The sequence below is a fragment of the Pangasianodon hypophthalmus genome, chromosome 21 (assembly GCF_027358585.1).
Source record: "Pangasianodon hypophthalmus isolate fPanHyp1 chromosome 21, fPanHyp1.pri, whole genome shotgun sequence".
Classification (NCBI taxonomy): Eukaryota; Metazoa; Chordata; class Actinopteri; order Siluriformes; family Pangasiidae; genus Pangasianodon; species Pangasianodon hypophthalmus.
In genome coordinates, this window is record NC_069730.1 from 8,331,635 (window position 1) to 8,343,683 (window position 12,049).

General features: G+C 38.1%; 1 protein-coding gene across 2 annotated transcripts in view; it reads left to right on the plus strand.

The window, feature by feature from the left end:
- Nucleotides 1–12,049, plus strand: part of adcy8 (adenylate cyclase 8 (brain)) — a 60,222-nt gene that overhangs the window by 43,484 nt on the left and 4,689 nt on the right. For both annotated transcript variants that reach the window (XM_026941416.3, XM_026941417.3), the window contains 2 exons: nt 4,719–4,877; nt 10,862–11,008. In XM_026941416.3, coding sequence (XP_026797217.1) covers nt 4,719–4,877; nt 10,862–11,008 — 306 coding nt within the window. The remainder of the gene's footprint in view (nt 1–4,718; nt 4,878–10,861; nt 11,009–12,049) is intronic.

Sequence of the window (12,049 nt, forward strand, 5' to 3'; positions counted from 1 at the left end):
GCATTAAGGTTAGACTTTAATACTGTTTTTGAGCATTTAAAATATATTAAGAACAAAAATAGTTCACACTTTGAATAGCACACCTTAAATGTATGGATCGTTAGTATGGCTGCAAGAACACCAAAGTATGCTGTAGCATAATCAAGTTCAGTGTACTTTAGCAAACTGTTTTTCACCGGGTATCTAATGTTCTACAGAAAAATGCTGTAGAAAAAAAATTGCAATTGGAATTGTAATTTACATACAGACTGTGTCCTTTTATGCTTGAACCTCTCATTGCTGTTCATCCTTTACCTTTCAGGATAAATATACTACTGATGATTGTGTTTTAGAAAGGTGAGAGAGATTCTCAGTGTTAGATGGGATCACAGTTGGTTCTTTCTTTTTTTTGTTTGTTTATTATTAAACCCATTCTCCATAAATAGCTTTTATGTATCACCTCTCTGATACGTTGGAAGCTTAATGCCTACAGCAGGTTGCACTCATCCCAAGCTGGGAAAGACAGCCTTCACATATAATCACAGATAAACCCCAAAAACTTTCTCACTGGATGCTCTTATTCTATTGGCATATTTTACATTTAATCACTGTTATTCTTGTCTTTTTTAAATAAAGGTTTAAATGACTTAACAACGAAGTAAGCATTTTGTTGTTGTGGAGGAATCTATGACCTTGGTTTAAACCCAGAACAGGAAATGTTGCAGATTCTGACTGAGACTCAAAGTGACAGATTCTGTTACATTCTGTACTGCGTGCAAACAAGACCCTTAATTCAACTGAATAATTAACGAATGTTTCAAAATGAAAGGCTTGCAGAGTTAAACACTGCACCACTGCAGTCCATGATATAAGCTAAACGACTGATTATAATAATAATAATAATAACACCATAATGAGAACACTTAAGATCTACCAAATGTAAGAATGTATAAGGCTTGCACTTGTGCTGATCTGGAGTATACTTTGGTATGGTTAAGGTTTAGTGCAGTGTTTGAGCATGGTGTGTTATTCTGGATTGAATGCAGTGTTTGGGATTGATGCAGTGTTTGGGCATGGTGTGTTATTTTGCACTGAATGTAGTGTTTGTGTTTAGTGCAGTGTTTTGGGCATCGTGTGGTATTTTAGATTGAATTTAGTGTTTTTGATTAGTGCAGTGTTTTTGGACGTGGTGTGTTATTTTGCACTGAATGCAGTGTTTGGGATTGATGCAATGTTTGGGCATGGTGTGTTATTTTGCACTGAATGCAGTGTTTGGGATTGATGCAGTGTTTGGGCATGGTGTGTTATTTTGCACTGAATGCAGTGTTTGGGATTGATGCAGTGTTTGGGCATGGCGTGTTATTTTGCACTGAATGCAGTGTTTGGGATTGATGCAGTGTTTGGGCATGGTGTGTTATTCTGGATTGAATGCAGTGTTTGGGATTGATGCATTGTTTGGGCATGGTGTGTTATTTTGGACTGAATGCAGTGTTTGGGATTGGTGCAGTGTTTGGGCATGGTGTGTTATTTTGGACTGAATGCAGTGTTTGGGATTGATGCAGTGTTTGGGCATGGTGTGTTATTTTGGACTGAATGCAGTGTTTGGGATTGGTGCAGTGTTTGGGCATAGTGTGTTATTCTGGATTGAATGCAGTATTTGGGATTGATGCAGTGTTTGGGCATGGCGTGTTATTTTGGACTGAATGCAGTGTTTGGGATTGATGCAGTGTTTGGGCATGGTGTGTTATTTTGGACTGAATGCAGTGTTTGGGATTGATGCAGTGTTTGGGCATGGTGTGTTATTTTGGACTGAATGCAGTGTTTGGGATTGATGCAGTGTTTGGGCATGGTGTGTTATTTTGGACTGAATGCTGTGTTTGGGATTGGTGCAGTGTTTGGGCATGGTGTGTTATTTTGGATTGAATGCAGTGTTTGGGATTGGTGCAGTGTTTGGGCATTGTGTGTTATTCTGGATTGAATGCAGTGTTTGGGATTGATGCAGTGTTTGGGCATGGTGTGATATTTTGGATTGAATGCAGTGTTTGGGATTGGTGCAGTGTTTTTGGGCATGGTGTGTTATTCTGGACTGAATGCAGTGTTTGGGATTGGTGCAGTGTTTTTGGGCATGGTGTGTTATTCTGGATTGATTGCAGTGTTTGGGATTGGTGCAGTGTTTGGGCATGGTGTGTTATTTTGCACTGAATGCAGTGTTTGGGATTGGTGCAGTGTTTGGGCATTGTGTGTTATTTTGCACTGAATGCAGTGTTTGGGATTGATGCAATGTTTGGGCATGGTGTGTTATTTTGCACTGAATGCAGTGTTTGGGATTGATGCAGTGTTTGGGCATGGTGTGTTATTTTGCACTGAATGCAGTGTTTGGGATTGATGCAGTGTTTGGGCATGGTGTGTTATTTTGCACTGAATGCAGTGTTTGGGATTGATGCAGTGTTTGGGCATGGTGTGTTATTTTGGACTGAATGCAGTGTTTGTGATTGGTGCAGTGTTTGGGCATTGTGTGTTATTCTGGATTGAATGCAGTGTTTGGGATTGATGCAGTGTTTGGGCATGGTGTGTTATTTTGGACTGAATGCAGTGTTTGGGATTGGTGCAGTGTTTTTGGGCATGGTGTGTTATTTTGGACTGAATGCAGTGTTTGGGATTGGTGCAGTGTTTTTGGGCATGGTGTGATATTTTGGATTGAATGCAGTGTTTGGGATTGGTGCAGTGTTTTTGGGCATAGTGTGTTATTTTGCACTGAATGCAGTGTTTGGGATTGATGCAGTGTTTTTGGGCATGGTGTGTTATTTGGATGCATTTCTGTATGCTCTGCTGGTAGGAGAAAGAACAACAGCTCACTTTGGTTTTAATCCATTTTGACAACTCCAGCATTAAACTGTCATTTATGAGTAAATTAATTTACATTTCCAGCCATTCTGTGTTGTTTTGATGAGCAGAACAGAGCAAACTTCTCTGCTTAGATATAGTGCAGTATTATGGAGTTTAGTGCAGTGTTTAGCTAGAGCGTCTTAGGTTTGCTGCAATATTTTTGGTGCTGTGTGTTTGGGTGAAGTGTGAGATTTTGGCTTCAGGAAGATGTTTTAGGGGTGATATTGTAGTATGTTTAATATATATTTCAGATATAATATATAGGATATAAACTATATAAACTATACATTTAATATAAATATGTTAAAAACAACAAAGTCTGTTAGATTTACAGTTATACTCTGTCACTCATCTCTTGCTTCATCTTAATCAGCTGTCTCTCCCTCTCTCTCTCTCCCACACTCTCTGTAATACATCTCTCAGTTGGACTCCTGAAACAATCAATATCACTTAAAAATAATTTTCTCTTTATTTGCATTGTTGACTTGACATTAATATGAAGGTTATAATTATTGGAGTTACTATTTCTACATTTATTTCATCACAACATTTATTTAGCTTTTTTGTGATGAAATTCTGTCTTAAATCAGAGTGTTTAAGCTTCATTAAAATGTATTTAACTTGTGATGCTCTATACTGTTCCTGGATAAATAACTAATCCAGAATGTCTCAACTAAATCCAAGATCTGTCTCAACTAAATAAATATTCTTGCTGATATCATTTTTTGAAAGATTTTTCTAATATATATATTATACCATCCAATATACATATATATATACCATACATTTCCAGAGTATGGGTGCAGGCTGACATCATACAGGCCTCCCACCATGATGCAGTCTATGTGAAGTTCTAAATATAAAAATCTGCATAAGAAATCATGACTCTCATAGAAGAGTAAAAAACGCTGATATATCTAGAAATTAACATTAACACTGAGTTATTCCCACTTTGCTGCTTGATTTTGGAGTGTGGTTGTGAGGACATTCAGCCACAAGAGTGCAAAAGAGAGAGAGAGAGAGAGAGAGCGAGAGAGAACAAATGGCTTGTATGCGGTTGTCTTTAAAACACACACATACACGTACATTAGGGCTGTAACTGTATATGAATACATTATTCAGATTTAACAGATCATGCATCCTAAAGAATACAAATACAGAGTATCCTGTTTTTTTTTTTGTTTTTTTGTTTTTTTTATTCATTTATTTGTTTGTTTGTTTTATTTATTTTGGAACTCTTCAAGCTTCAAGACTGTGATCCCACCAGAGTTAAAAAGAAAAAAAAGTCACACGAGCATGAGGTTTTTAACTTTAATTTTGAATTTTAAAAACCATCTCTCACCAAAGCTCATGGGGAGGGTTCCCAAAATTCCCACCCCAACTACAATCCAATAAACCACACAAAAAGACTTGAAACTAGCCTGAAATATTCAGGCATGGGAAAAGGTAGTCCCATTTTTCTTCGTTTTCTCAGATCTTTTGGGGGAAAACAAATTACCAGTGACGCACATTTCTGATTTGCAGTATATATCTGCACTATGTGAAAATCATACAGGCATGCTTTCAGCATTGATTTACTTACTTCACAAATAATGTTTCCCATACCATACATTCACTTTTACACACAAACACACACACACACACACAGAGCTTATACCATCCTCAGATTTGTCAGTATGGGAGCATCAGTGTTAACGTTTTTACTCATATTTAGAACCTCCAGCTATATCTGGATCTTAATGTTTGCAAAGATATATGTATTGCTCACACATCAGACAAAGAGCTTTGATATACACCCTTGTCTCACTTGCTCCTCCCACTTTCTCTCTGCCTTTCTTTGTTTCTCTTCATAGCTGGAATACACAGCGAGGTTGGACTTTCTGTGGCGAGTGCAGGCGAAGGAGGAGATCAACGAAATGCGGGAGCTGAGGGAGCATAATGAGAATATGCTGCGCAACATTCTGCCCAGCCATGTTGCCCGCCACTTTCTGGAGAAGGACAGAGACAATGAGGTCCTGACACACACCTATACACTGCACACAAGGGCTGACAAAGGTCTTTAAAACGGCATTCTTGCCATTCTTTTTTCCAAAGATTCTGAGATCTCAGTTCGTCATGGATATTAACAGACACAAATAACAAATAACAGACACAAAAGCTTCATTTAAATTTTGATTCATTCCCCTACGTTATATGTGACATTAATCACGCAATTACTTTTAGTAACTCTTAGTCAATCATCCATCATGTCCAATAACTGCCCACACAATGTATGTGATTGCACTTGCAAACTGTGAGTGTATAAATTATGATGCTTTCTTAATCATAGCCAGTCATGTGGAGATCATAATATTATAGATATCATATTTTTATAATTTAAAGTTCCACAATTATTTTTATGTATTTATTGTCAGTAATATGTTTGGCACATACAGTATATACAGTAGCCTGATATTAAAATCTTTGTGTAGAAGAAATTTAAGCCTGACTGACTAGGGACAGTTAGTTAAAAAGTCCAGGATTCAATTACAGGTGGATACATTAAGGCCCAGATTCTGCAGTTTAGTGACCCACTTGCAGGAGACTATGGTGTTAAAGTCAGAGCTGTCATCTATGAAGAACATTCTAGCATGTCCTCACTTGTATTACAGGTTAATGAAGTGCTGCACATAAATCTGCACAGCATGCAACCGAATATAAAAGTCTTGACACATGGCTTCAGAAAGCGTATGATGCTATACCCGATGTGGATTATATTCCTAGAATGAGACAAAATTAGTTCTGGCTCATAATGAGATAATACCCATAACTATAGACATAATGGGTTCAGAAATCTCACAGACGAAGCCTACCACATGCTTCCTCCGAGGCACGTGAAGCCAGCTGACCGCATCTTTCCAAACAGCTGCTCATACAGCATCAGGGGGCAGCGTAACACACTCTGAGGAAAGTGCTACCTGCCCTCTTCCACATGCATGAGCTCACAAACACCTATGATTGGCTAGTGACACTGTGATGCCACCCCTCTTTCCTGAGAGCACAACTAATTTTGCTCTCTTGGACTCCTGGCTACGGATGGCTGTGGCATCGTTGAACTTGCAACCCACTCCACTCTAACTGCAAATTAGCTATGACATGATAAAGCAACAAATCCAATGTTGTTGAATGATTCCTCGTACTAATCATATGATCTGAAGTTAATTCAATCCCCCACTTACAACGTAGTTCCTGCCTGCTTGTTTAATGAGCAAAAATGAAAGTCAAACGTATAAAGTTATTTTTGTCTTGTTCTGACATACAGTTGAGGTCAAAAGTTTACATCCCCCTTTCAGAATCTGCAAAATGTTTATTATTTTACCAAAATAAGAGGGATCATACAAAATGCGTGTTATTGTTTATTTAGTGCTGACCTGAATAAGATATTTCACATAAAAGATGTTTACATAAAGTCCACAAGAGAAAATAATAGTTGAATTTATAAAAATGACCCCGTTCAAAAGTTTACATCCCCTTGATTCTTAATACTGTGTTGTTACCTGAATGATCCACAGCTGTGTTTTTTTGTTTACTGATAGTTGTTCATGAGTCCCTTGTTTGTCCTGAACAGTTAAACTGCCCGCTGTTCTTCAGAAAAATCCTTCAGGTCCCACAAATTCTTTGATTTTCCAGCATTTTTTGTGTATTTGAACCCTTTCCAACAATGACTGTATGATTTTGAGATCCATCTTTTCACACTAAGGACAACTGAGGGACTCATATGCAACTATTACAGAAGGTTCAAACGCTCACAGATGCTCCAGAAGGAAAAACCATGCATTAAGAGCCGGGGGGTGAAAACTTTTGAACAGAATGGAGATGTCTACATTTTTATAATTTTACCTAAATATCGTATTTTTTCATTTAGTACTGCCCTTCAGAGCCTACAGAAGATAGTTACATGTTTCCCAGAAGACAAAATAAATTAAATTTACCCTGATCTTCAAATTCAAAAAGTTTTCACCCCCCGGTGAAATGCAACACAGTGAAACAGACCTCAGTGAAGAGTATGGCAGTGACCATATCATAGTGTCATATGGTGTCAAACAAATCACCACATACTGGATCTAAGAAGCCTAAATGTCTTCTTAGAACAACTGCCCTCCCCTTTTGGATAGCTTTACCCAGGGTGTTCATAAAGTGTGTTCAAGTCACATTAGAACCCCTGCAATGCCGTGATCTGTGCATACTCCCTGTGCATCTGGACAGCGGGCCCCATGATGAGGATGAGCCAGACAAATATCATGATCTCCTGATCAAATGTCCTGTGGAGGTGTTAGCACAAAAGGTCAATCATGAAAAGAGTCACTCAACTACTTTGCATATTGTTCAATGGCATGAGGTTTATGAGCCTTCTTGATAGAAGACAGAGCTGTCTCAATCATGAAATTGCATATGGCCGCACATCACCCATTAGACTTTCTACATCTGGCTGACTATTATTTACAACTCCAGGAGTGAAAACTGGGAATGTTGCACCACAGACTGCAAGGCAGGGGGATGTGTAGAAAAACTTGAAAGTAAAAGCAAGGTGGGAAAATGTGTATCAAAATAAAAGCTGTGTGGCTAGGACTGCAGCAGTTTCAGGAAGAGGTCACACATACTAGTGCAAACAACAACATAACTGGGTTATATATATGAACCATCAAGGGGGAACAAAATCACAAGCAGCCTGGCTGCCTAATTTTTAGGGTGATGCAGTCAAATTAGCGGTCATGCTGTCTTTCAACAGTCCAGTGCCATCACCTGGAATTGGCAACAAGGTAGTTTTGCTAATGTACAGCATCTACAGAAGAGCCGAACCGACACACAATTCATTTTCCAATGGGGTTCATGGACTGGGCAGAGACAAATGCTCTGGGCCAGGATGCACTAGCAATCAAGCGGTGGTCCCGGATGAACACTGTTACTGTGTACAGCTGGCAGTGATGTTGCAGAAACCATGTAGGTTTTATGAACCCCTGTGTGGCCTGAGTCTGGGGAGTAGTGTGTGCAGGTCAGGAGCTTGTTTTGTAATTGTGGAGGCACAGAGGTTTTTAAGATGTCCAATAACTGACCCACACCTGAACTATTTCTTGGTCTATGTCCCACATGTTAGCCCTGACAAAGCATGACTCAGGAAGTAAAGGTCTACCTTTGTATTCTTGGAACCTTAGAACTTAACGAGTTCTTTGGCCAGGTTCTGACTCATGAGTGTGTGGTTGGTTTGTTCATGATGTGATTTGCTGAAAAACAGAGTTTGTCTTTTTGATTGAGCCTGGCAGTGATGTTACAAGTCCTTTAATTGAGTAATAGTTGAATTTACATGCAAGAGGCACCACAAAGCAGTGACCTGGATGTGAACTCTTGAGCAGGTTATTCAAAGACGTTTGGATATCATCACACATTTTTTTTTAAGTTATTACGTTATTTCATGTCAACGCTATAACATACCAGACATGATTTTATTCATTTCTTTCATTATTTTGTTTAGGGTTCCAACTATTAATTGACAAAATCATTCAAATTTGATCATAAAAACTGTGGAAGTGCGATCTCTTTGGCCAAAGCATGCTTATTAATTGCTGGGTTTTCTGTTGAGTTATTTACCTTAGGTGGTTGGTGATATTTATCAAGCTTTCATTAAACTTTACCTTATGCTACATTGCCTATAATGTCAGTAGTTTGCATGACAACTTGATGGGCTGAATATTACTGAGCATGGTCTCAAATGAGTAAGTAGTCTATGAGACAAACATTTTCTCAATTTAAAACACAACTCATGCAGTGAATCAGAACTCATTTTCACTGTGTTTATGACTGGTTGGAATTGTGTTTATGATTGGTTGGAATTCGAAATCAGGGCGTATTTGCTCAGAATGGAAACTCACCTGACCTAAATTTATAATTTAATCAAACTATTTGAGTAATAAAATGAATAAAAACCAATCCACATTACTACCCACAAGTGATGAGATGCTTTCTGTGTGATTTTGTGTGGGATTCTGTGTGATTTTGCAGATGCGTTCTGTGTGATTTTGTGTGGGATTCTATGTGATTTTGCAGAGCCCACTTCCATAAGTGTTTATATTCACATCTATGATACCATTCATTTTGGTATAAACAAAGGATTGCAAAAGACAGATGTATTGCACAATCCTTTCTTCTTCTGAAACTGTGGAAAAGCTGAATGCCTTCATTTCATTGGTTTAATTTTGTAACTCATAAATACATTATTGATTCATGTATGAAATTAGGTTTAGAAAAGGATAAATTGGGGCATGCCATATGCATATGTGATGTAAATAAGGGATTAGCAGGCATGAGACGTTTCCATGCAGTTTAAGCTGATTCATCAATTGTACTAAAATCACTGATCAGTATGATGTTGTATGATAGCTTAATGAATCATAAGATGCATAGTCGTTCATATGCCCTTCCATGTGCTCGAATCTGCAACTATTTCTACATACTTTTGATGAATAACTGCTATTATCTCCAATCACCATCTTCATCTCTACCTCCCCTAATCTCTCACTAACTCTCCAACTCTGTCAGTATCTCTGTTTTCATTGTCTTATGTGGCTCTTTTTTAATGCATAATTTCTTGGTTCTTGACTGTGTGACAGTGTCTTTCTGGTGTGTTGTTGGGTGATGTGTGTGTGACATTAGATGTGTCTGGCTTTGTGTATCTGTGCTTTTAAACCACTTGTCTGTCTTAGTGGGAGGTTTGGCTGTCAGTGAATGGTGCCAACATGGCACTGGAGTCTTATTAAAAATACATCTTTCAGACCTGTGTGTGTGTGTGTGTGTGTGTGTGTGTGTGTGTGTGTGTGTGTGTGTGTCTGTCTGTGCTGTGTGTGTTAGGTTTCATTAATTATCTCATCCATTGTTCAGGTGACTTGTTATAGTATGCTTCAGTAGGGACAATGAATATATTTTTTATCGTGTGTGTGTGTTTTAATGGAGTAACTTACGTCACTCCACCTTTGTCAGCTGAATGATTCAATGCTATTGTCATACTGGCAAAGAAATGTGATCTGAACCCCACATGCACACACACTCACACACAGACAGAGCTAGAGCATAAACGTGCGAAGGTCACTGATGGTGGTGCAGTTTATCATACACTGCTTTGTCAAAACAGCCAGTTACTGTCATAGCTTTTGCTACATAAATTGTACGTTAATGTGAGTGTTTGGTGTTGCAGTGTTTGAATATTTGATGGAGCATCAGTTCCCTCTGGTGGCCAGTTTGACCAGTACAGTGTATAAAATAAGATAGAATAGAACAGAATAGAACGAAATACAATACAATACAAATCCAATAAAATACAATAAAATACAATAAAATAAAACAAAATAAAATAAAATAAAATAAAATAAATGTTGGATGCACCCCAGTTCCTCAATCCTATGTCCTTCAGCCCATGACCATCTATGCCTATGGGATAAATACTCCACTGCTCCTAAAAAACAAATTCTATTAAATGATAAAACAATAAAAGCCACAAATACAGAATTAATCGTCTTAATTAAATAAATAGTATGTACAAATAAAATCCTTAGATGCATGTCAATTAAAATATGCCTTGCTCTGTTAGTCGTGTGAGAAGTCAGGTGATGGGTAGAATCTTCTTTAGGCTGAAACATGTTCATCAAAAATTGTAATGCTAAAGCATACAGAGACATTCTAGACAATTGTGTGCTTCCAACTTTGTGGTAACAGTTTGTGGAAGACCCACATATGGGTGTGATGGTCAGGTGTCCACATACTTTTGGCCATATAGTGTAATTGACCAAATCAAACATTTAACCCAAATATTAGAGTATCAGAAAGCACATATGCATATCGCATGGTTCAGACCGGTACACACTTCTTCATACTACTATTCCAAATATTTTATGCTCCCCACCCCTGTCTTTTTTTTTTTGATTAACCCCTCTCTTCTCTTGTCCTTTTTGACTTTATTTCTCTACAGGAGTTGTATTCTCAGTCCTATGATGCTGTCGGGGTGATGTTTGCCTCTATTCCTGGCTTTGCTGATTTCTATTCTCAGACTGAAATGAACAATCAAGGAGTTGAATGCTTACGGCTGTTAAATGAGATCATCGCTGACTTTGACGAGGTCGGGATTGACACTGACATTGACACTGACACACATACATGCACAAGTGAAAATATTTTGAGAATACTGTACCAAATTGAAATGACAAACAATTAATGTTCTTATGAATGTATTCTAGTACACTGGATTTGAAATGATACAGTGACTGTAAGGTTAAAAAGCAGAAGGTTAACTTTAATTCAATATTTATGTGGATGAAACCTTTAGGTACTACTTCTACTTTTAGCTCTATTTCAGGCAACCAAAAGTAGGCAAATTAATACAACATGATATATACAGTCCCCTCCAAAAGTATTGGAATGGCGAGGCCAAATCTTTTGTTTTGCTGTACACTAAATACATTTGTGTTTGAGATCAATAAATGAATATCATTTCCTGATATTTATTTAGAATATGGGACCTTTTGTTTGAACCAACCCATTTTTTAAGTGATCAAAATATTGGAACATGTGACTGATAGGTGTTTCTTACTGCCCAGGTGTTGCCCTGTTAGATTGATTGTTTAACCATTTAATAGCTCTGAATGTCTACTCTTGGTTTGAGCCCTGGGGTTTGCCTGTGAAGACTGCATATGTTGTTAAAAAGGATAAACCAACATGAAGACCAGAGAGCTGTATATGGGAGAAAAGCAAAGCCATGTTGGAGCTGAGAAAAGCTGGGAAGATTGATCAGAGCCATTGCACACACATTGGGCATAGCCAATAAAACAATTTAGAATGTCCCGAAAAAGAAAGAAACCACTTGTGCACTAACAACCAGACATGGAACAGGTTGATTGAGGAAAACAACAGCAGTTGATGACAGAAATATTGTGAGAGCTGTGAAGAAAAACCCAAAAATAACAGTCAGTGACATCACCAACAACCTCCACAGGGCAGGGGTGAAGATGTTATAGCAGGAAGAATTGGAAGGCCATATTGGATGGTTCTGGAACCCTGATTAACCTCTTCCAAAGTGATGGAAAGGCCAAAGTATGGAAAAAGAAAGAATCTGCTCATGATCCAAAAAATACAAGTTTATCGGTCAAGCACTGTGGAGGTA